This window comes from Coregonus lavaretus (genome assembly GCF_964263955.1).
Source record: "Coregonus lavaretus genome assembly, chromosome: 31".
Taxonomy (NCBI): Eukaryota; Metazoa; Chordata; class Actinopteri; order Salmoniformes; family Salmonidae; genus Coregonus; species Coregonus lavaretus.
In genome coordinates, this window is record NC_140018.1 from 28,441,638 (window position 1) to 28,461,599 (window position 19,962).

Sequence of the window (19,962 nt, forward strand, 5' to 3'; positions counted from 1 at the left end):
ATTTTGAAAGGGGGTGGTGACTTTCTATACCCACTGTATAGTATTATTATGTCATTTTTGAACTTTCAACTTCAGGTACATGTTATTGTCATATTGTCGTACTGTTATAAATTTATACGATTGTGAAATTAAATGAGCGAGGAATTAACAACACAGTAATGGACAAGTGGAAGCACTTTTAACCTATATATGATGTCATTTCATTTCCTGACAGGATGTGACAGACCTGTTTGGGACCGACCTGCCTGTGGAGGGAGGAAAAGGGGGAGAGTTTGCATGGCGGGATGGCCCTCTCCTGGCTGGACTGAAGGCTGGACACTGGATTGTCCTGGATGAGGTGGGGGCTCATTAACTCACCAGCAAATAGACATTTGTATAAACTTACTTGAATTTGTGTTGTTTTAGGTGAAATTTCGTGGGACCACAGAAAAGTTTGGAGAAGAATGAGATTTTATGACACGTCTATTTTTCTGTGTTTTTCTGTGTAGTTAAACTTGGCATCACAGTCAGTCCTGGAGGGGTTAAACGCCTGCTTTGACCACCGTGCTGAGATCTACATCCCAGAGCTGGGCATGAGCTTCCAGGTGCAACACGAGAAGACCAAGATCTTTGGCTGCCAGAACCCCTTCACACAAGGAGGGGGGCGCAAGGGCCTGCCCAAATCCTTCCTCAACAGATTCACTCAGGTAAGTGATAAAGAGCTAGTGTTTTTTAGATATATTATGTAATAAATATTATGGTTGATTGAATATATTTTAGTCATTTGGGGAAATAAACTGACATTTCACCTATTTTCTCAGGTGTTTGTGGATCAACTGACCAGTGAGGACATGGAATTCATAGGTGACTCCATCTTCCCGAACATTGACAATCAGATCATCTCTAAAATGGTGCAGTTCAACAACCGGGTAGGTAGAGCAGTCCTGTTACACTGACAGTTTTTTGGCTCTGTGACCGTTGACCATTGGGGAGGTGACATGTGTCCATATTTGACCTCACTGTGCCAGCCAAGGACAATGCCCACCAGCCTGTAGAGCAGCGGCCGATGTTCCTCACATTTAGTGCATGGCAAAGTGACCAAAAACACTATGTCCTTGTCAAATGGGTCACTATAGTCCCTCTGATTTATGTTGAGGACTTTTCCACTTTAACTGTCCCCTCTGTAATGTCATGAAGTGACTAAGCTCCCCCCCCCCCATTTCAGTGTTGGCCACCATATTTCTCCTAGTCCTTTTTTGCTGTCTTAAACACCAATTTGCCCAGCCACTCACATTCTTTAACACTGTTCCCCTAAAAAACAGACAGTAAAAATATTATGTTTTGATGGACAAAGTTCTGTTGTATTCTTATTTTCTCACAGCTGGTCCATGAGGTGTCTGTGGAGAGGAAGTGGGGTCAGAGAGGAGGCCCCTGGGAGTTCAACCTGCGTGACATGTTCCGCTGGTGTCAGCTGATGCAGACCGACCAATCACCAGGGTTCTTCAACCCGGGGCAGCATGTGGGGTTGGTGTACGCTGACAGGATGAGGACCGAGGCAGACAAAGCCCAGGTATGTAGACTACAACTCCTGTACATATGTAGTACCTTTACTTGGTGGGTTTGTGTTCAAACTTTCTTTTTTATCTCTTGACGTGTTTTGTGTGTTGTCTTCAGGTGCTGTCTGTGTTCAGGAAGGTGTTTGGTGAGGACTTTGAGCCCTACACCGGATCAAGACAATTCCACATCACTCCACTCAATTTGCAGGTCTGTCATGTTGCGAACTCCATCCAATTTTCGGTTGAAAGATATTATCAATAAATGTTTTGATCGTACTGATAACATGGTGTCATTCAGAGCTAATTATCGAGGCAGTGAGTTGACCTTCCTCTCTGTCCTCCTCCTCTCTCCCTCTCATCCAGGTGGGCTTCTCTGTGCTCCAGCGTAGCGGAGGAGCCCCTGTGGCCCTGGACCCTCCTCTGTCCATCACCCACCAGGCGCTGCGGCCCCTGGAATCCCTGATGAAGTGTGTGGAGATGGGCTGGATGGCAGTGCTGGTTGGCCCCACGGCCAGCGGAAAGACTAGCCTGGTGCGCCTCCTGGCTCTGCTCACCGGACACCGCCTCCGCGTCATGGCCATGAACAGCGCCATGGACACCACCGAGCTGCTGGGAGGGTTCGAGCAGGTAACCAATCACAGAGAGACTTTTGCGAGGATCATTTTGAGCAAGGTGATGAGCAGAATGGTTATGTGATCAAGACACATAATGAGTAGCAATTAGGAATGCAAGGTGATTTGTAGATCAGTGATTCTGTGCAGTCCAACTGCAATTTAGTCAAACACGCTTCTTTGTAGGGTAAGTTCTTTGTAGCATTTGTGAGCTTTTAGTATTGAGTGTTGAATTATAGTGCTGGTTGAGTTGGGATTGCAGCACGGGTTGGGTTGGCTCCCTTTCCTTTTCAAGAGCGTTGAGTTGGGTCGGTTTCTTTTCCAGGTGGACATCGTGCGGCCCTGGCAGCAGGTGCTGGAGAACGTGGACTACATCGTTGCCATGGTGACGCGGCGGGGTCTGATGTCGCTGGACGGGGCGGGGGTGCAGGATACAGAGTTCCTGTTGAAGACCTGGAGCCTGTTCTACCGCTGGCTGAAGGAGGAGGGGCTGGAGAGGACCGGGGGGACAGTGACCTCGGAGGCACTCAACAAACTGGAGGTCATCATCCTCCTCCTGCAGAAGCTTAACACCAAACTCAAGGTGTTCACAGGTAATGTATTTTTGTCAACTTTATTTTTTATTGAAGAACACAAACAGGCAGGAAGGTACATCACAAATGCATCGGACAATTACATCTTCCTACAGGTAATGTCAGGACCAGGCAGCTCCCTCTGGAACAGACTATCACTAGAATCATGGTGACGGAGTGTATGGGTAGTGATTTAATGAAATGTTTGAAGTAAGTAGTACATTTGGGTGCTAATGGGTCGTTCTACACTAGTTCGTTCTACACTAGGTCGTTCTACACAGGCGCTGTGGGAAAACGAACCATAACATTTTGCTCACAGCACGTGTCGTTGCTAGAGGAAAAGATCTCCCCGTCTTCATGTGATAAACTCTGGGTGAGTAGTGTAAACTCTATGTTCTGTGTCCCCACCCTCCCTCAAGACATGTCCAAGCTGCAGATGGACTTCACCCTGCTGAAGGAGCGTCTGGCCCAGCTGCAGGACGGCTGGAGTAACGGAGGCTTTGAGTGGCTGGACGGCATGCTGGTGCAGGCCCTACAGGCTGGGGATTGGCTGCTCATGGACAACGTCAACTTTTGCAGGTGAGAAATGCAGCCAATGGCATGACTAGGACCTGCATCTGAAATGATCACAATAAAGCTAATAATAACACTACATTTGTCATTTAAGGTAGATTAGGCCTTTAGCAGAACCAGGGCCTGAATCTGAAATGATCTCATTGAAGGAAATGATACCGCTATATTTCTTAGGTAGTTCCTGAAACCCTTGGTCTGAGTTAACCATTGGTCTGATGCAGGATGCCACCAGAGTGTGTTGCAGATGGTAGACGTGTGGTAAATGGCTGTTATGTTTGTGTTAAGTCCCTCTGTGTTGGACCGTCTGAATGCCCTGCTGGAGCCCGGCGGCTGTCTGACCATCAACGAGCGCGGGGTCATCGACGGAACCACACCCTCCATCACCCCACACCCCAACTTCAGGTAAAATACAAAGGATTACACACACACACACTCTGTTTGGATAGTCCAGTCTCAACTCATCATGTCTCCCATCTCCTTTAGGTTGTTCCTGACCATGGACCCAGTCCATGGACAGATCTCCAGAGCCATGAGGAACCGAGGGGTGGAGATCTACATCCCAGGGGAACACGAGGGCGTCTGCTGGGACACGCTGGACCTGAAGACTGTGCTCCACACCACTGGGGTGACCGGAGACTGTGTGTGTGACCTGCTGATCGAGATACACACCGACCTCAAAGCTACCATCTGGGGTGAGCACTGGGCACTGAGAGAAACCTCTCCAAATGAAGTCGGATATCAGTTAGATGTCAGCTGGGGTTGGCAACTTGCTTGTTTCTTCAAATGAAAGGTGTCCATAGATGGTATCCATATGAATCTCTCTCTCTGTCCATCCAGACTCCCCTGCGTCATGTGTCTCCTCCCTGCTCCACGCTGCAGCCCTGCTGTCCTGCCAGCTGCAGAGAGGGGTGGACCTGCCCAGTGCCCTGCAGCACGCCTGTGGGGAGGCTTACTCCCTCTGCCAACGCACCAACGCCAGCCAACGGGTACCAACCAACACCAGCTTGTCTATTATAGAACACTGTTTAAAACTCTCACTGCTACCCTCAGTCAATCAGCCTCTCCCTGTTACTCTGTGATGTAGCATACCCTGCCGACCAGTCTAGATCTGTGTAGTGACATCCCACTGTCCAATACGACTTTTATTGTCATATTATATAATATTTATAAGCTTGACATGTTTTGTCCTATGCTCTGTTTGTTCCAGCAAGCCCAGGAGGTGATTGAGCGGCACCTGTCCATCCTGGACACAGAGGACTGGGGCAGCGGACTGCTGTGTGCCGGGGTGTGGCCCGATGGCTTCCCCTCTGCCCTGCTATCCACGGAGGACTCCTGCTTCTCCTCGGTCCTCCGCGACGGACAGGTCCTCTCCTTCTGCCTCAACACGCTCAGCATGCAGGGCAAGAGGTGAGACTCGTATGTCACAGGTCGGGCCAGGAGTTTTTACTGATCATATGACAAACAGGTTAGAACTAGGCCCCAGAGTTTTACCGGGACTTATTGTCACTACCGTTTAGCTTGACTTGTGTCTGTGTGTGTCACCAGGAGCCGTCCGCTGAGCCTGTGTGACCTCCAGAGGGCGCTTCAGAGCGGGACAGTGCTGCACGAGGGTCTGGTGTTCTCCGGCGGCGTAGTGGACCTGGTGGAGGACGGTGACGCCCTACGCCTGCTGCCCACCGCCGTCAGGCTGCTCATCGAAAGGGCCTCACACTCCGACTGGATGCTCCGTACCGCCTGGCTCTCCAGCCTAGCCAAGAGCTACAAACACGCCCCTGGTAGGGAGCTCACTCACTGCCCTTATTCCTAGGGCTTTTATCCTTTTTGGAGCTTTGTTGCTACCTACCAGGGGTGTGCATTTGGTTTATGTTACTGTTTATGTCAAGGGACTACTCTGTGGTCAGTGGAGCTTTGTAGCTGTCTGTCTATGTGGTGCATGTTACTCTTAAGGACCTCTCTGAGATCAGTTTGTTGTTTACAGAGGTGGCGCTGGTGCAGCTGGAGGCAGGGAACAGAGCTCTGAAGGCCATGTTCAGCAGCAAGCTGACTGTGAAGGGGAAGTGCCTCACTGAGCTGCTGCAACCACACAGCACAGGTAGGCTAAACTAACTCAATTCCTCAACGTATACTCTATATACCGATTGTACAAAAAAACAAACTCTCCAGCTATTTCGGAACACCCTCCAGCTCTTTTTCACAGATCTTACATACCATAACTCCCATCAAAACAATTACTTTTCACAAATTGAACAACTGACATTGCTGGTCATGTCTGTGTTCTTGTTAGATGACTACAGGATTCTGGTGGACATGCGTTGGAACAAGCAGTACCTGGACATTCTGGCCAACACGTGTAACTTTGAGGACGAGGAGAGGTACATGGAGTTCATGGAGGCCCTCAACGCAGTGGCCAACAGGTATGTGTCTGCCTGTGTCCCAAATGGCTCCATATTCCCTATATAGTGCACTGCTTTTTGACCAGGGCATATGGGGCTCTGGTCAAAACGAGTGCCTTATATAGGGAATAGGGATCAATTTGGGACACAGCCTCCATCCGGTAGTCTGGCTGTTTAGTAACTGGGTTTACATGGTGGCTGTGGTTGTTGAGTAACCTGGATGTGATGTGTGTCTTTACAGGATCATACTGTTGATGGACAGAGAGGAGAGGGCTGCGGTGGGGAGCTGCGCTATCAAGACATCAGCACACAACAGTGCATTGAGGCTGGCCACTGCTTTCTCTAAAGGTACACAAATACATATTCACTAGTGTAGGTGAGTTTCTTCTCCATCTTCACTTGGTGACTGTACACTACACCATGTTTAACAAAACCCAGTGGAAGTCCTTGTTCAAGTATATAGTAATTTGTCACTGTACACATATAAAGGTTTTAATATTATTGGTGTTCTAATATTAGTGTTTGTTTTGACCGTTAAAGGGACGGTGGACATTGGGCATCTGCCCCACCCAGTGCTGATGCACCTGCGCTCCTTCTTTGACCTGTGGGACACCTTCACACTGCAGGCCGTGCAATCTGGACAACCCTACATATCTGACCATCTCATGTTCGAGGTTCGTCGAACTCAGTCACTACAGTCATAATACCGTAGTAGTCATTGTAGTTCCATTTTTAGTTTTTCTCATTCAGTAACCGTCGTCAACCTTGGCTTAACTTCTTCTGTTTGTGTGTTGTGTCCACCACAGAATGAAATAGAACGGTAGTAATAAATATTATCTCTATGGTGTCCACAGATCCTGCAGCTGCTGCAGTGGAGAGACCGGTTCTGGCAGGTGTGTAACTCTCTGCCTGCCGACTCCCAGGGAGTGTCGGTCCTCTCGCTACACTGGCAGTGGGTGCAGAAACACCTCATCCTCCGGCTGCCACAGCTGTTACTGGGAGATGGCACCCATGAGTGAGTACCGCCTTCCTTTTTACCCAGGAGTCACTATTAGAATCCTCCAATAGACATTCTGGACATTAGAATCGATGACATTGACTTGACTGTAATAGTTGTTTTGCCTGCGTCCCAAATGGTGCCCTATTCCCTACATTGTACACTACTTTTGACCGGAGCCAGTGTACTAATATAGGGAAAGGTCATTTGGGAGGCAGACTTTGTGTTTTCTGGCTGCAATGTAATGACTGACAACAACCATGTTCTATCCTGCTGTTCCAGTGGTCAGCAGGAGCTCCAGACGGTGTCAGCTGCCATCCAGACCGTCCTGTCCACCTCTGTTACCATGGCCACCGCCCTGAAGAGCATCCAGAAGATGCTGGGGAAACCCCTTCCATTCAAGGTACAGAGAAACACAAACACTACCTACCTTTACACTCCCCTAACTGTTATTGGCACTCAAACAAGTGGAGTAGAGGTGCTAACTTAAATAATCAAATGATACCAGAAGATCTCTGAAGTTGAATTCTCCATTATAAAAAATATAAAAAAATAAAATAAAAATATTGTCAAAGTTAAAAACATTGAATAACGTATTTGTCAGACACCTTCATCAGATAGAGTTCCAGGAGATCGTCATGTTATATGAAGCTGTCTCCCTCTCCATCTCCCGTAGCTGGAGTCTGTGGCTGAGTGTGCTTCCCAGCTGAGGGTCCTGAGCAGGGCCCTGGACGTGGGCGACTTGAGGCTGGACAACACAGCCTCTCTGTGGAGACAGGAGCTGGTCCGCCTGCAGGGAGCCGCTCTGGGCCTGGACACAAAGGAAAGCCTGCTAGAAGCCTGGGGCCTGGTCTTGCTAGCCAACAACCAGCTAGAGCCCCAGAACTCAGGTAACCTGGTGCTACAGAGCGAAGTATGTGTCTCTTTGTCTGTCTGTGTTTGCGTCTGTCTAACTATTAATTATTCCATTCTATCCTGACCCCAGGTGTCCTAGAGAGGCTGGTGTCGTGCGTACAGCAGCAGCAGGATCACATGACCTTGTGTGGCCTTCTGGAGGTACACTCCTCCATGCATGATGAGGGGGACCAGGGGGACAGTGCCCCTCCCTGTAGGGAGGTGTTACAGCAGCTCAGCCGCAGGGCCCAGCTCTGGCCACTCATGGAGGAGCTGGCCGTACTCAACCAGCTCAGGCTCAGCACCGACCTGCTGCAGCTGGCTCTCACACAGGGGTAAGAGACGGCCAAACTGGGTCAACGGAGGAAATACATTCATGAAGGATGGAGGATTATCTTGCTTTACTGAATCAGATTTTGAATCATGCCTGAAAGTATCTATTGTTTCAAATGTATCATCTCTGGCATATTAAAAACATCACACAAAACCACCAATAATGACATAAAAAATAAGTTTGTTGTGTCATGTAGTTGTATCGATAACTAACTAGAGTTGACTTTTGTCCACAGGGACAGGGATTCAGAGGACAGCCTGCGTCGTGAGGTCTCCCAACACCTGCGCTTCTGTCTCCAGTCCACCCCCATGAACGTCAGCCAGCTCCAGCCCCTTTGGTTCCTCCTCAGCAGTGACCGGGTCAGTGGTTCAACCAGTTTACCCTCAGTATAATTGATTGATTTATTAATTTGTATTGTCCTTCAAGAGGACATTCCTGTACCTGTGCCTCAAACATAGAGCAGAAGATGTGGTTTTGTGTCATGTGTTGTTGACTGTGGTGCCTGCCTGCATCTCCCCTCCCAGCCTGTGGAGGAGCTGCAGTTTGTGTGGTGTGATCTGCTGTCGGAGGCCCTGTCGGCCCTGTGGAGCAGCAGTGTGACCTCTGACCCCGAGCGCTGGCTGAAGTGGGACCCCATGTGTCCTGAGGGCCAGATGATATCATCCAAGTCACCTCTGGGACCTGAAATAATGGTAGCTAATGGAACATCTATGATATTAGAGAGCTTGCCAAAACAAACTCAATGTGTGTTGATGTCAATGATGTTGATTTGATTTGTGCATCAGGATTTGGAGCCATTTACATCACAGAATTTAAATCAATTTCCTGCCATTCTGATTCCAATATATTACTTCTTAACCTTGTCCCCAGGCTCAGTTGCTACCACATACAGAGCCGGCTGGTGGACAAGATTAGTTCATTCTTTAATAGAATTTGCGTTTTCCATAACTGAGGCGTTCACTCACTCTCCTTGTGTCACCTCTAGGGTCCTGACATGCTGAGCAAAGCAGTGTGGTCCAGGTGCATGTTAGGGGTTCTTAGCAGCAGCGAGACAGGGGGACGTTGGGACCCCACGGGGACAACCCTCTTATCCTCGTCCCGGGTCACCCTGGGGGAGTGGAGGGAGAGGACTGAGCAGCTCCAAGATGTCACCGCCGTGCTGTGGGACAACATGGCTGTCCCGGCCCTGGCTGAGTTCAGGTACCTCAGGCTCATAGAGAGGAATCACCATACACAACATATAGAACGCTGGCACTATAAGTAGAAAACCTCCTTACCCTACCTATATCAAGAGTGGTGCACACAATCTATGGTTTTGATGCATGTCTATAAGACCGCTATTCATATTCATTTCATTTGGCTAGATTATCTCTATCTGTCTCACACTCTCTCTCTCGGTTCTCTCAGGAGTACTGACCTGCGGCTGCAGGGTGTGGTGCTGCGCAGGCAGCTACAATCCCTGTCGGAGCTGCTCCCCCCAGGGCTGCAGGAGGGCTACACAGAGACCTGTGAGAGCTTGGTGGAGGACCAGGACCCTCTGGTAGCTGCCCAGGAGGTCCAGACCGCCCTCAGGGACTTCCTGCCCCCCAACCTGCTCCCCGAAGGCCTGCTGGACGCCCTCCTCACCTGCCTGCAGCAGTTTGTCCAGAACAGGGTCCAGGGCTCCATCCGCGTCCAAGGCTTCAGCCAGCTGGTCCGCTCCGGAGTCTTCTGGGTCAACATGGGCCTGCTGCAGATTAAGACCTGGACCCCACAGACCATCTTCGACCCGGCCGTGAAGAGAGCCTACAAGCTGGACTACGCCCAGGAGGAGGTGGGCCACTGTCAATGCAGCAGTCTCTTATTCCTTTCAACATTGTACAGTAGTAGAGAGTAGTAATGACAGGAGATATTAAGTCTCTTATCTTTTTAACATTGGAGTAGAGATCCATTATGTTCTCTTATATGTGACGTCGACGGTGCCTCTTCCTCTCTTTCCCAGCTGGCTTTGCTGCAGGAGGAGTGGAGAGGACGCAGTCTGTCCTCTCAGCTGCTGACCGGAGCTGAGCTGGAGGAAAGCAGCACCACTGACGGCTTCCAGCATCCTCGCATCAGGTGAACGACCGTCCACATTATCAAAACTCAATGTGTCTGACCTAAAACACCATGGCACTATATTATGCATTTGGCCACAGATAGTTCTGGTTGACTGGTTTTTGCCAGATAGGGTCTTTTTAAACTTAATTGTCTCTGTGTCTGCAAGGTACCTGTGGATCCGTATGCAGCAGGTGAAGGAGCAGATAGCAGAGCTCTCCAGGAAGCAGGCCTGCAGGCCCAACGAGCCCCAGTACGGCAGGCTCTTCCAGGAGCTGCAGCACTACCTCTGCAGCATCGGCCAGCCAGCCGCTGTGGAAGACCTGCTCTCCCACCTGCTGAAAGCCCTCCAGGGGAGCGGCCCCAAATTCAGGTCGGGGACTCAGGGCCTGCTGAAGGAGGAGGCCGTGTGGCAGGCCTCGCAGCACCGCTTCGCCCAGAGGCTGGCGGAGGAGTACCCGCTGTACCCTGACGTGGTGGGGCCCCTGAGGACCGCCATCCTCCAGCTCCGCCACGGCATGAGGCTGGTGGCATCCCAGGTGGCCTCCTCCCTCACCCCCATTCCTGGCCTGCCCAAGCTGGTGTCCTGCCTGCTGGCCTTCCCCTCTGTGTCCCCCAGCCTGCCCTCTTACTTGGCCAGGGCAGACTACCTGTGCTCCAGGGGGTGTATGGATGTTCTGAGGGGCCTAGGGAAGCTCTTACCCCAGCAGGACCTGGATCAAGTGGTCCCAGAGCCCGGGATGTTACTCCTGAACGCTCTGCTGTACCTGCAGTGTCACGCCCTCTCCACAGGCCAGCTCAGCCAGGACACACTCAAACTCTTCAGACATATCTGTCAGGTGGGCATCACAGGTTTTGATTGGATAACATTGGATGTCCACTTTTTGATTGGTGTTTGTGGTCTGATCTTATTGGTTGATAGTCAGGTGGACCAACCAGTGTTCATGTTGTTTGCCATGTGATATGTCCAGGCTCTGGTGAATGAGTGGGACGAGCAGGAGAGACGTGCACGGGAGAGGGAGCAGCTCGAGGCCAGTCTGTACCGCCACCGAAGCAGACTCCACGGAACGGGACTGAGCGAGGACGAGCAAGAGGAGAGAGACTTCAGACGCTGCTTCCCCCAGTTCAACAAGGTACGGTATAGTACCAATGTAATCTCTCTTTGGTTTATCACATTTCACTATCACCTTGTCAACTTTGCATCCATAACTCACCTGCCTCTCTCGCTCTCTCTCTCGCTCTCTATAACGCTCTCTCTCTCTATAACGCTCTCTCTCTCTCTATAACGCTCTCTCTCTCTCTATAACGCTCTCTCTCTCTATAACGCTCTCTCTCTCTCTATAACGCTCTCTCTCTCTCTATAACGCTCTCTCTCTCTCTATAACGCTCTCTCTCTCTATAACGCGCTCTCTCTCTCTATAACACTCTCTCTCTCTCTATAACGCTCTCTCTCTCTCTATAACGCTCTCTCTCTCTATAACGCTCTCTCTCTCTCTATAACGCTCTCTCTCTCTCTATAACGCTCTCTCTCTCTCTATAACGCTCTCTCTCTCTCTATAACGCTCTCTCTCTCTCTATAACGCTCTCTCTCTCTCTCTATAACGCTCTCTCTCTCTATAACGCTCTCTCTCTCTCTATAACGCTCTCTCTCTCTCTATAACGCTCTCTCTCTCTATAACGCTCTCTCTCTCTCTATAACGCTCTCTCTCTCTCTATAACGCTCTCTCTCTCTATAACGCTCTCTCTCTCTATAACGCTCTCTCTCTCTCTATAACGCTCTCTCTCTCTCTATAACGCTCTCTCTCTCTATAACGCTCTCTCTCTCTATAACGCTCTCTCTCTCTCTATAACGCTCTCTCTCTCTCTATAACGCTCTCTCTCTCTCTCTCTCTCTATAACGCTCTCTCTCTCTCTCTCTATAACGCTCTCTCTCTCTCTCTCTATAACGCTCTCTCTCTCTCTCTCTCTCTATAATGCTCTCTCTCTCTCTCTATAACGCTCTCTCTCTCTCTCTATAACGCTCTCTCTCTCTCTATAACGCTCTCTCTCTCTCTCTCTATAACGCTCTCTCTCTCTCTCTATAACGCTCTCTCTCTCTCTATAACGCTCTCTCTCTCTATAACGCTCTCTCTCTCTCTATAACGCTCTCTCTCTCTCTATAACGCTCTCTCTCTCTCTATAACGCTCTCTCTCTCTATAACGCTCTCTCTCTCTCTCTATAACGCTCTCTCTCTCTCTCTCTATAACGCTCTCTCTCTCTATAACGCTCTCTCTCTCTCTATAACGCTCTCTCTCTCTATAACGCTCTCTCTCTCTCTCTATAACGCTCTCTCTCTATCACTTTCTCTTATCTCTCTCGCCTCAGGACTTTGCTGACATCACTGCCCAGCCCAGTCTGGAAGGACCGGCAGACAGAGGAGAGCCAGAGGAGGAGGAAGTGACAGAGGATCCCAGCGAGGCTGGCTTCCTGTCTCCAGCCTGTATGAACACTGTGGTACAGGTCCATCAACGCCTCTGTCTGGGCTACACCCAATCACTGTGGTACCAGGCCAGTGCTCCAGCCAATCACAGCAGAGATCACATCCGAGCTCTGGTCTCCTCCTATCAGACCACAGCCCCTGTGATGTCACGCTTCTACCATCTCATGGGTGGGTAGTACACTTAGTCATGCCATGTCTGTATGCATATCTATACAATTACACAACGTCTGAAATGGACAGGTGTTGGGACTTTTAAGCCCTACCTACAGTATGTTATCCTATGATTTACCTGAATCCTGCTCTTCTCTTTAGAATATTTCCATAACTCTACTGTTTGCTGTTTTAAGACATTATGACTTTGTCTAAAACTGTATTTCCCCCTTGTGGCCCTTAGACTCTGAGATGGACCAGCAGATGACAGGCACCCAGCTGCTCCTCAGCGCCCTGCTCCAGAACACGGTTCAGGGGACCCCGGGGCCCGAAGGCCTGACCCTCCAGCCAGACGGGCCCTATGACTTCTACCAGCAGCCCAACATGAGTGAGGCCCGCCTGTGTCTGCCAGTACTGGAACAGCTGGCCCTGGCCGTCAGACAGAGGCTGGAGGAGTGGCCTGAGCACCCTGCCCTAGTGCAGGTAACCATGAGTGTGACCCAACCTATGGGCTTATAAGTATCTCATATCTCCTAGTAAGGGTTTGCTGTTCTTAGTTGAGTGCTATTTTAAATGAATATTACTTACTTATTACCTAATCCACTTAATTCCTGTGTGGAACATAAGGCTTTCACAAGAGAGAATTAAACATAGGCTAATGAGTCCTTCCACCAGTGTCAGTAAGCATTCAGGTGTTTAGTGTTGCTGTGTCTGTCTCTCTGTTCCAGTTGACGGTGGTCATGGAGAGGATCATGGCCTTCAGTCTGGCCAGCCCACTGGCCAAGTTCCTCAACGGCCTGGAGATCCTGCTCAGCAAAGCCCAGGTGAGTCCTCCTGCCACCACCACTGCTGTTTTTCTCCCTCTCTTAGCCTGGTCCTAGATGCAGTATGTTTGTGCTGTCGTGACCATAGGAGTTGGCAAGACCGTACAAACAGATATGTGGCAAGGCTATCCAGTGGCGGCAGGTAGCCTAGCGGTTAAGAGCGTTGGGCCAGTAACCGAAAGGTCGCTGGTTCGAATCTCAGAGCCGACTAGTGGAAAAATCTGGAGATGTGCGCAAGGCACTTAACCCCAATTGCTCCTGTAAGTCGCTCTAGATAAGAGCGTCTGCTAAATGACTAAAACGTGAAATGTAAATATGGCTAGCTCTCCCAGGGAAGGCTCCATACACACTCCCTATAGATGTGTCCCAAGTGGCACCCTATTCCCTATAGCCCTAGTCAAAAGTAGTGCCTTAAAAAGGCAATAGGGTGCCATTTGGGACGCAGCCCATGTCTTCCATCAATGGCGCTAACCCTGTTCTATCCTAACCCCCTTTGCCCTCCTCAGGACTGGGAGAACAACGCCAGCCGCAAGGTCTCTCTGAGGAGGGAGCTGGAGCCTGTCACTAACCTCATCATCCAGTGGCGCAAACTGGAGCTCAAGTAAGAAACGGAAACAACAGGCAGGGTTATAATCCTGGTTATGATACTATTACCTTTTAAAAATATAATATCATTTTGGGTTAGAGTTATTGTAGTGTAGACTCTTGGTGAGCAATTAGCCTGCATTTTAACACTATGGGCGAAAAATGGATCCAGTTTCACACAAGCCACTAGACCAGGGTTCTTCAATTCCGGTCCTGGAGGGCCGAAACACCTCTGTTTTTCATCCTCTCCTTCTAATCAGGGGCTAATTCAGACCTGGGACACCAGGTGAGTGCAATTAACTACCAGGTAGAAATAAAAAACAGAAGTGTTTTGGCCCTCCAGGACCGGAATTGAAGAACCCTGCACTAGACTTTAAGTTATTTTCTTTTCTTTCTTTATACGCATCAACAGCTGTTGGTCCAGCAGTCTGGACAATGCCTTGAAGCGTCACACAGAGAGATCCACCAAGCACTGGTTCTCACTCTACCAGCTGGTTGAGAGGTATCTGGAGGAGCAGAGGATGGGCACCAGCACAGGTACCTATTGCACATTGATAATAACGTTGGATCACATTCATAAGATACCAAACGGAAGAAAACAGACTAAAACAGGAAGGGACTACCTGGACCTGTCCAATAAGAAACAAACATTTTTTGTTTCTGTTGGGGGGGAAAATGAAGCGTTTTCCATTGCATGGCCTAATGAACTGGAGTATTAGGAAGAACTGTATCTTACCCAGCTAACTCTCCCTGTCCTCTGTGTTGTCTCCAGTAGAGGGCGATCTGTCTCTGGAGAGTCTGTCCCTGTCCACGGTGTCGTCCACGCTGCAGGCCTTCATGGAGGGTTCCACCCTAGGGGAGTACCACACGCGGCTGGCCATTCTGCTCAGCTTCCACTGCCACATCCTCCTGGCCCCCAGCCAGCACGGACAAGGTGGGACCCAACCCAGCGTCACCTTTACAGATACACAGTAGTCTGCACTAAGTCAGTTGACTTGGTGTTCACCTTTTAGACATGCAGCTGTAGTTCTGAATAGGAAATCCTTCCTGCTTTCACAGAACCTCTCTGCAGTCTCCTATGGAATCTGCACAAGTACTACTCACAGTTCTCAGAATGCATCCAGACCAAAGTCACTCAGCTCCGCCAGCCCATTGAGAAGGAGCTCAAGGACTTTGTGAAGATCTCCAAGTGGAACGACGTCAGTTTCTGGTCCATCAAACAGTCGGTGGACAAGACCCATCGGTAAGATTGCCTGTTAATAAATAATCCTCATTTTCTTGTTTACAAAAAATGACCGTTACACCATACCTTTTGGAGCTTGAACCCAATGCAGTAAATACATTACATTATAGACTGGGTGGTTCGATCCCTGAACGCTGATTGGCCGACAGCCGTGGTATATCAGACTGTATACCACGGTATGACAAAACATTTATTTTTACTGCTCTAATTACATTGGTAACCAGTTTATAATAGCAATAAGGCACCTCAGGGGTTTGTGGTATATGGCCAATATACCACGGCTAAGGGCCGCATTGCGTCGTGCCTAAGAACAGCCCTTAGCCGTGGTATATTGGCAATATACCACACCCCCTCGGGCCTTATTGCTTAAATATCCACCACTCTCATGGTTTCCCAGCACCCTGTTTAAGTTTGTGAAGAAGTTTGAGGCAGCGCTGAGTGGGCCGTGTGCCCCGGCATTGATGGAGCAGGGCAGCAGTGCTAGCCTGGACAGTGTGGATGCCAACCAAGAGAACACCCCACTGCACAGGATTCACCATGCCCTGAAGAACGCCCTCCCTGGCAAGGCCAGAGACCTACAGGTGCAGTACAAACCCCCTCTAGCCACAATCACTCGCATCAAACAGACAAGTGTCAATAATATACAATGTCAATACGGCATGTATACCATGGTATCAGCATCAATGTTCTGTTCCGACACTTGTTCTGACACAAAAACGTTATTGTTCTGACTCATAAAATGACAGTTTGGACCAGGATCGCTATCCACAAAGAGCTCCTTCAGTACATTGGTATGATGTTGGCAATGACTGTGCTTGACATACTGTGTGTTCCAGAGTGAGACCCCAGAGGAGGGCCTGGCAGGCGTGGAGCCCTCGTCTCTGCAGGGCCGCCTGCCCCTCCTCACCAGGAAGATGAGGAAGATGTGTGTGACCCTGGTGAAGAAGAACCCTCTGCTCGAGCTCTCTGAGGACCTGGACGTCTTCACCGGTAAGAGCTGGAGAAAAACTATGGCCTCACAGGTTTTAGATGAGAAATGTCTGCTTGTACTGCCTCGCTGAGAATCCATCATGAATGACAATGAGAAAAACAACGGTATCAAAGGCTTTGGATGAGAAATGTTTTCTAAAGTTCTACTACATTTATATTACATTTACGTTTTAGTAATTTAGCAGACGCTCTTATCCAGAGCGACTTACAGTTAGTGAGTGCATACATTTTCATACTGGCCCCCCGTGGGAATCGAACCCACAACCCTGGCGTCGCAAACGCCATGCTCTACCAACTGAGCTACACGGGGGGCTACCTCGGATTAGATTGTGGAAAAATCCCTCTGATTATAATTTTGACTAAGATATTTGTTTTTATTTTAGGGGAGATTATCAGTAACCTGCGTGACCTCCAGAGCCTCACGATTGACCTGAAAGCTGAGAAGGAGAAGCAGAAGTCAGAGGTCAAACACATCCTCCAGCAGAAGCAGAGAGCCCTGTCTGACCTCTTCAAGATGCTGACTGAGATCGGTGAGTCCCTCTACATAGACTTTTTATATCCCAAGCTTATGTCAGTGTGGTAAAACACTGATACTGTAGACCTATATGACTGGGGTTTACTGACTGTGCAACTGTCTCTGTGCAGGTCTGTCCTACCGTAAGGGCCTGAACTGGAACAGGACAGCGGACCCAGAGGAGACCCTGTGTCTGCAGCCGCTGGAGCTGCAGACTGCCCTTTCTGCAGTCAGGACCCAGGAGCAGGCCGAGAACACGTAAGACAAGACGCACCCACCTGGTTGCTACACAGACACCACACCTGAAATATTACACTTTGAGATGCTGTGCAGTATGTCATTGAATAGCTGTGCAGTACGTCATTGAATAGCTGTGCAGTACATTTTTATATTTTAGTCATTTAGCAGATGCTCTTATCCAGAGCGACTTACAGGAGCAATTAGGGTTAAGTGCCTTGCTCAAGGGCACATCTACAGATTTTTCACCTATTCGGCTCGGGGATTAGAACCAGCGACCTTTCGGTTACTGGCACAATGCTCTTAACCACTAAGCTACCACTAGCTGTGCAGTACGTCATTGAATAGCTGTGCAGTACGTCATGGAGTAGCTGGTTGACTGTGGCATGGAACTGTGTCTGTTTCAGTTTGTTTACTGAGATGAACGCCGCGTGGGACGGCTGTCAGAAGTATTTCTACCGCTCGTGGGCCCGCAGAACGGCCATGATGACTGCTCTTCAGAGCGCTGCTAAGGTGAAATACTGAGAAGGAATGACCAACAGATTGACTTTATTGCGATTGAGAAATATCGGTTATTTTGTGTGTTCTAAATGTTGTCACTAAATGGGGTCTAAACCATTGAATTACTGCCAAATTATAGGATATCCATGGTCTTAACGCGTCTGACTTAGCAAATATGAAAAAGTGTGTGCCGCAATTTGAAATTGGTGTCTGATATTTTTAACTGTGTGTATGTGTTCCAGGAGCTGGGGATTGGGAACATTGATCGTTGCCGAGGCTTCTCCTCCCATCTGTTCAAGCTGCTGCTCAGACAGAGGCGACGCATGGCCAAGCTCACAGAGCAGTGGGTCCACCACAGGTGAACCTTAACCTCTAACCTTACACCTCAGAACTTACAATTTGGATAGAGTTGTGTATCTCTTAGTATGACTGTGTCCAAAATGGCACCCTATACCCTATATGGCACCTTATTCCCCATAGCGTCCTAGTCAAAAGTAGTGCACTATATAGGGAATAGGGTTCTATTTGGAAGACAACTTGAGTATCTCTATCTGTAGTTGTCCTTCTAACACTCTTTTTGGCTTGTATCCTCTCTAACACATACAGGAGGCTAACAGTCAGTGTTCAGGGCATCCAGGCTAACCTCCAGTCCCACAGTGAGGCCGCTGGTGGCCTTCCCCCCCAGGCTTCTCTCCAGGGCTGGGTGATCAAGGCCCAGGGCCTGGCGGCGCAGTGTGCCACCCTCCTCCAACAGCTCTCCTGGCTGCTGCAGTGTTGCCCTGAGGGACCCCAGCAGACTGACGGGTCAGGCGGGCAGAGGGAGCCCACCCTGAGGTGCCCGTCCCCCCTGGCATCTCAGAGGCAGCCCCCTGGGTGTCTGCTGAGAAGGGGAGACCCGGCCTGGAGCCAGCTGAGCCAGCGCGTGGCGGACATGCTGGGTCAAACCCGGAGCCTGAAGGAGGAGCTGGATGCAGTGGCACTGCAGTCCACACAGGGGGCGCTGCACTCCTGGTAAGGCCTAGGAGCACAAGATAGCATTAGGAATACTGATAGCATTACACAGACACTTAACACAGATAAGAGCATTAAGCTTTGGTCTTCATGTCTTTTTAGATATCCTCTACATTGAAATCAATGGTTGATTTTGATCTTGTTAGATCATTTAATAATTGAACCATTATGTGAATATTCCTTCCCATTCATGCTCATTTGCTAACCCTCCCTCCTCCTCATTTCCTCAGGAGCCACTTCTCTGTGTGTTGCTCTGGCTATGACCGGCTGGGTTCCGTGGCGGCACAGATGCCCATGGTGGAGCAGCTGTTCACCCCCACCGCCCACGAGGGCACGGTCGACACCCAGCCTGGCCTGACCCGGGGCTTGCAGTACGTCAGAGGAGAGGTGGAGGCCACCCTGATGGAGTTCACCACCTGGAAGACCCAGCTACTCTCCCTGGGCCACGCACACACAGGTGAAAACAGACCGATCATGCTTAGTCAATCGATCAGTCACATGTAGATTATAATGCCCTTTTCTACATCAGAAGTAATCCTGCGCAGACGCCATCATAGAACAAATGGTATTCCAATGGTATTACACTGGTGTTCAAATTGTATTACATTGTTATTACATTGTTCAAATAATTTTCTCTTTTCTCTCAGGTTACCAGCAAACATTTCGCTCAGAGTTCTCTGCTGAACTTGAGAACGCCATCAACACTCTGCTGGTTTCCGTGCAGACCCTGGTGAAGAGGAGGGAGGGGGAGCAGCAGGGAGAACAGCAGACAGACACCAAGAGAGGTGAGGAGAGACTCCTGCTGTCTGCCTCCAATAACACACCTGGGTCGTATTCGCTAGGCACCAAACAGAAGAAAACAGACTGAAACTGGGACTTTGCTTTGTGTCCTTGTGTGGTTATTGTCGGAGAACTGTAGGAGAACTACCTGTCTAAAAAAGCAAGCCGGAGTGAAACTGGGCCAAGATTTGTTAACATGATCAATCCTAGCGTCCTGTAAAGTGTGTTGATCATTGATGGGGAATGGGGATGTCATTTCCTGTCGTATCTGCCTGTTCCAGAAGGTGAGGAAGAGGAGCCCCAGGAGGACCTGCTGAAGCCTGGTCACCTGAGCCGTCTGCTGGATGAGGAGTTAGGAGCAGAGGTGGCGTCTCTCTCCCTGGGGGAGGTCAGCGACACACTGGAACAGCTACTGGAGAGACTCAGAGTACACAGAGACTCCTGTCCACCTCACCAGCTCCAGGTGGGTGCAGTCACATAGCATATACTGTAGCCTATACCGCCCTCTAGTGTAGTGGAGATACAATACTAAAACACAATGCTACTGTAAGGTAGCCAATAATTTCAAAGTCGCCGTAGGAGTTCATTATTCTTTCTCCCGAGGTTTTCTGAACGATGATGTCCTGTTGTTTCAGATTGCTTTGTTTGTGATATTCATATATCAC

At 49.5% G+C, this 19,962-nt stretch overlaps 1 protein-coding gene across 1 annotated transcript in view; it reads left to right on the plus strand.

Moving 5' to 3' along the window:
• The window catches only part of LOC311106927 (midasin-like), a 62,885-nt gene that overhangs the window by 29,405 nt on the left and 13,518 nt on the right, over positions 1-19,962 (plus strand). The window contains exons 37-81 of the mRNA XM_084149320.1: positions 215-337; positions 489-686; positions 801-908; positions 1,361-1,549; positions 1,654-1,743; positions 1,899-2,162; positions 2,472-2,739; positions 3,138-3,297; positions 3,577-3,693; positions 3,775-3,983; positions 4,129-4,277; positions 4,499-4,698; positions 4,837-5,066; positions 5,270-5,383; positions 5,576-5,705; positions 5,926-6,032; positions 6,225-6,358; positions 6,539-6,699; positions 6,964-7,084; positions 7,358-7,571; positions 7,667-7,910; positions 8,145-8,268; positions 8,434-8,601; positions 8,895-9,109; positions 9,317-9,722; positions 9,891-10,003; positions 10,152-10,821; positions 10,954-11,115; positions 12,348-12,630; positions 12,857-13,095; positions 13,341-13,436; positions 13,943-14,037; positions 14,434-14,558; positions 14,794-14,955; positions 15,081-15,264; positions 15,662-15,845; positions 16,101-16,254; positions 16,638-16,784; positions 16,900-17,026; positions 17,413-17,518; positions 17,749-17,864; positions 18,113-18,517; positions 18,748-18,974; positions 19,165-19,302; positions 19,579-19,760. Coding sequence (XP_084005446.1) covers positions 215-337; positions 489-686; positions 801-908; positions 1,361-1,549; positions 1,654-1,743; positions 1,899-2,162; positions 2,472-2,739; positions 3,138-3,297; positions 3,577-3,693; positions 3,775-3,983; positions 4,129-4,277; positions 4,499-4,698; positions 4,837-5,066; positions 5,270-5,383; positions 5,576-5,705; positions 5,926-6,032; positions 6,225-6,358; positions 6,539-6,699; positions 6,964-7,084; positions 7,358-7,571; positions 7,667-7,910; positions 8,145-8,268; positions 8,434-8,601; positions 8,895-9,109; positions 9,317-9,722; positions 9,891-10,003; positions 10,152-10,821; positions 10,954-11,115; positions 12,348-12,630; positions 12,857-13,095; positions 13,341-13,436; positions 13,943-14,037; positions 14,434-14,558; positions 14,794-14,955; positions 15,081-15,264; positions 15,662-15,845; positions 16,101-16,254; positions 16,638-16,784; positions 16,900-17,026; positions 17,413-17,518; positions 17,749-17,864; positions 18,113-18,517; positions 18,748-18,974; positions 19,165-19,302; positions 19,579-19,760 — 8,358 coding nt within the window. The remainder of the gene's footprint in view (positions 1-214; positions 338-488; positions 687-800; positions 909-1,360; positions 1,550-1,653; positions 1,744-1,898; positions 2,163-2,471; positions 2,740-3,137; positions 3,298-3,576; positions 3,694-3,774; positions 3,984-4,128; positions 4,278-4,498; positions 4,699-4,836; positions 5,067-5,269; positions 5,384-5,575; positions 5,706-5,925; positions 6,033-6,224; positions 6,359-6,538; positions 6,700-6,963; positions 7,085-7,357; positions 7,572-7,666; positions 7,911-8,144; positions 8,269-8,433; positions 8,602-8,894; positions 9,110-9,316; positions 9,723-9,890; positions 10,004-10,151; positions 10,822-10,953; positions 11,116-12,347; positions 12,631-12,856; positions 13,096-13,340; positions 13,437-13,942; positions 14,038-14,433; positions 14,559-14,793; positions 14,956-15,080; positions 15,265-15,661; positions 15,846-16,100; positions 16,255-16,637; positions 16,785-16,899; positions 17,027-17,412; positions 17,519-17,748; positions 17,865-18,112; positions 18,518-18,747; positions 18,975-19,164; positions 19,303-19,578; positions 19,761-19,962) is intronic.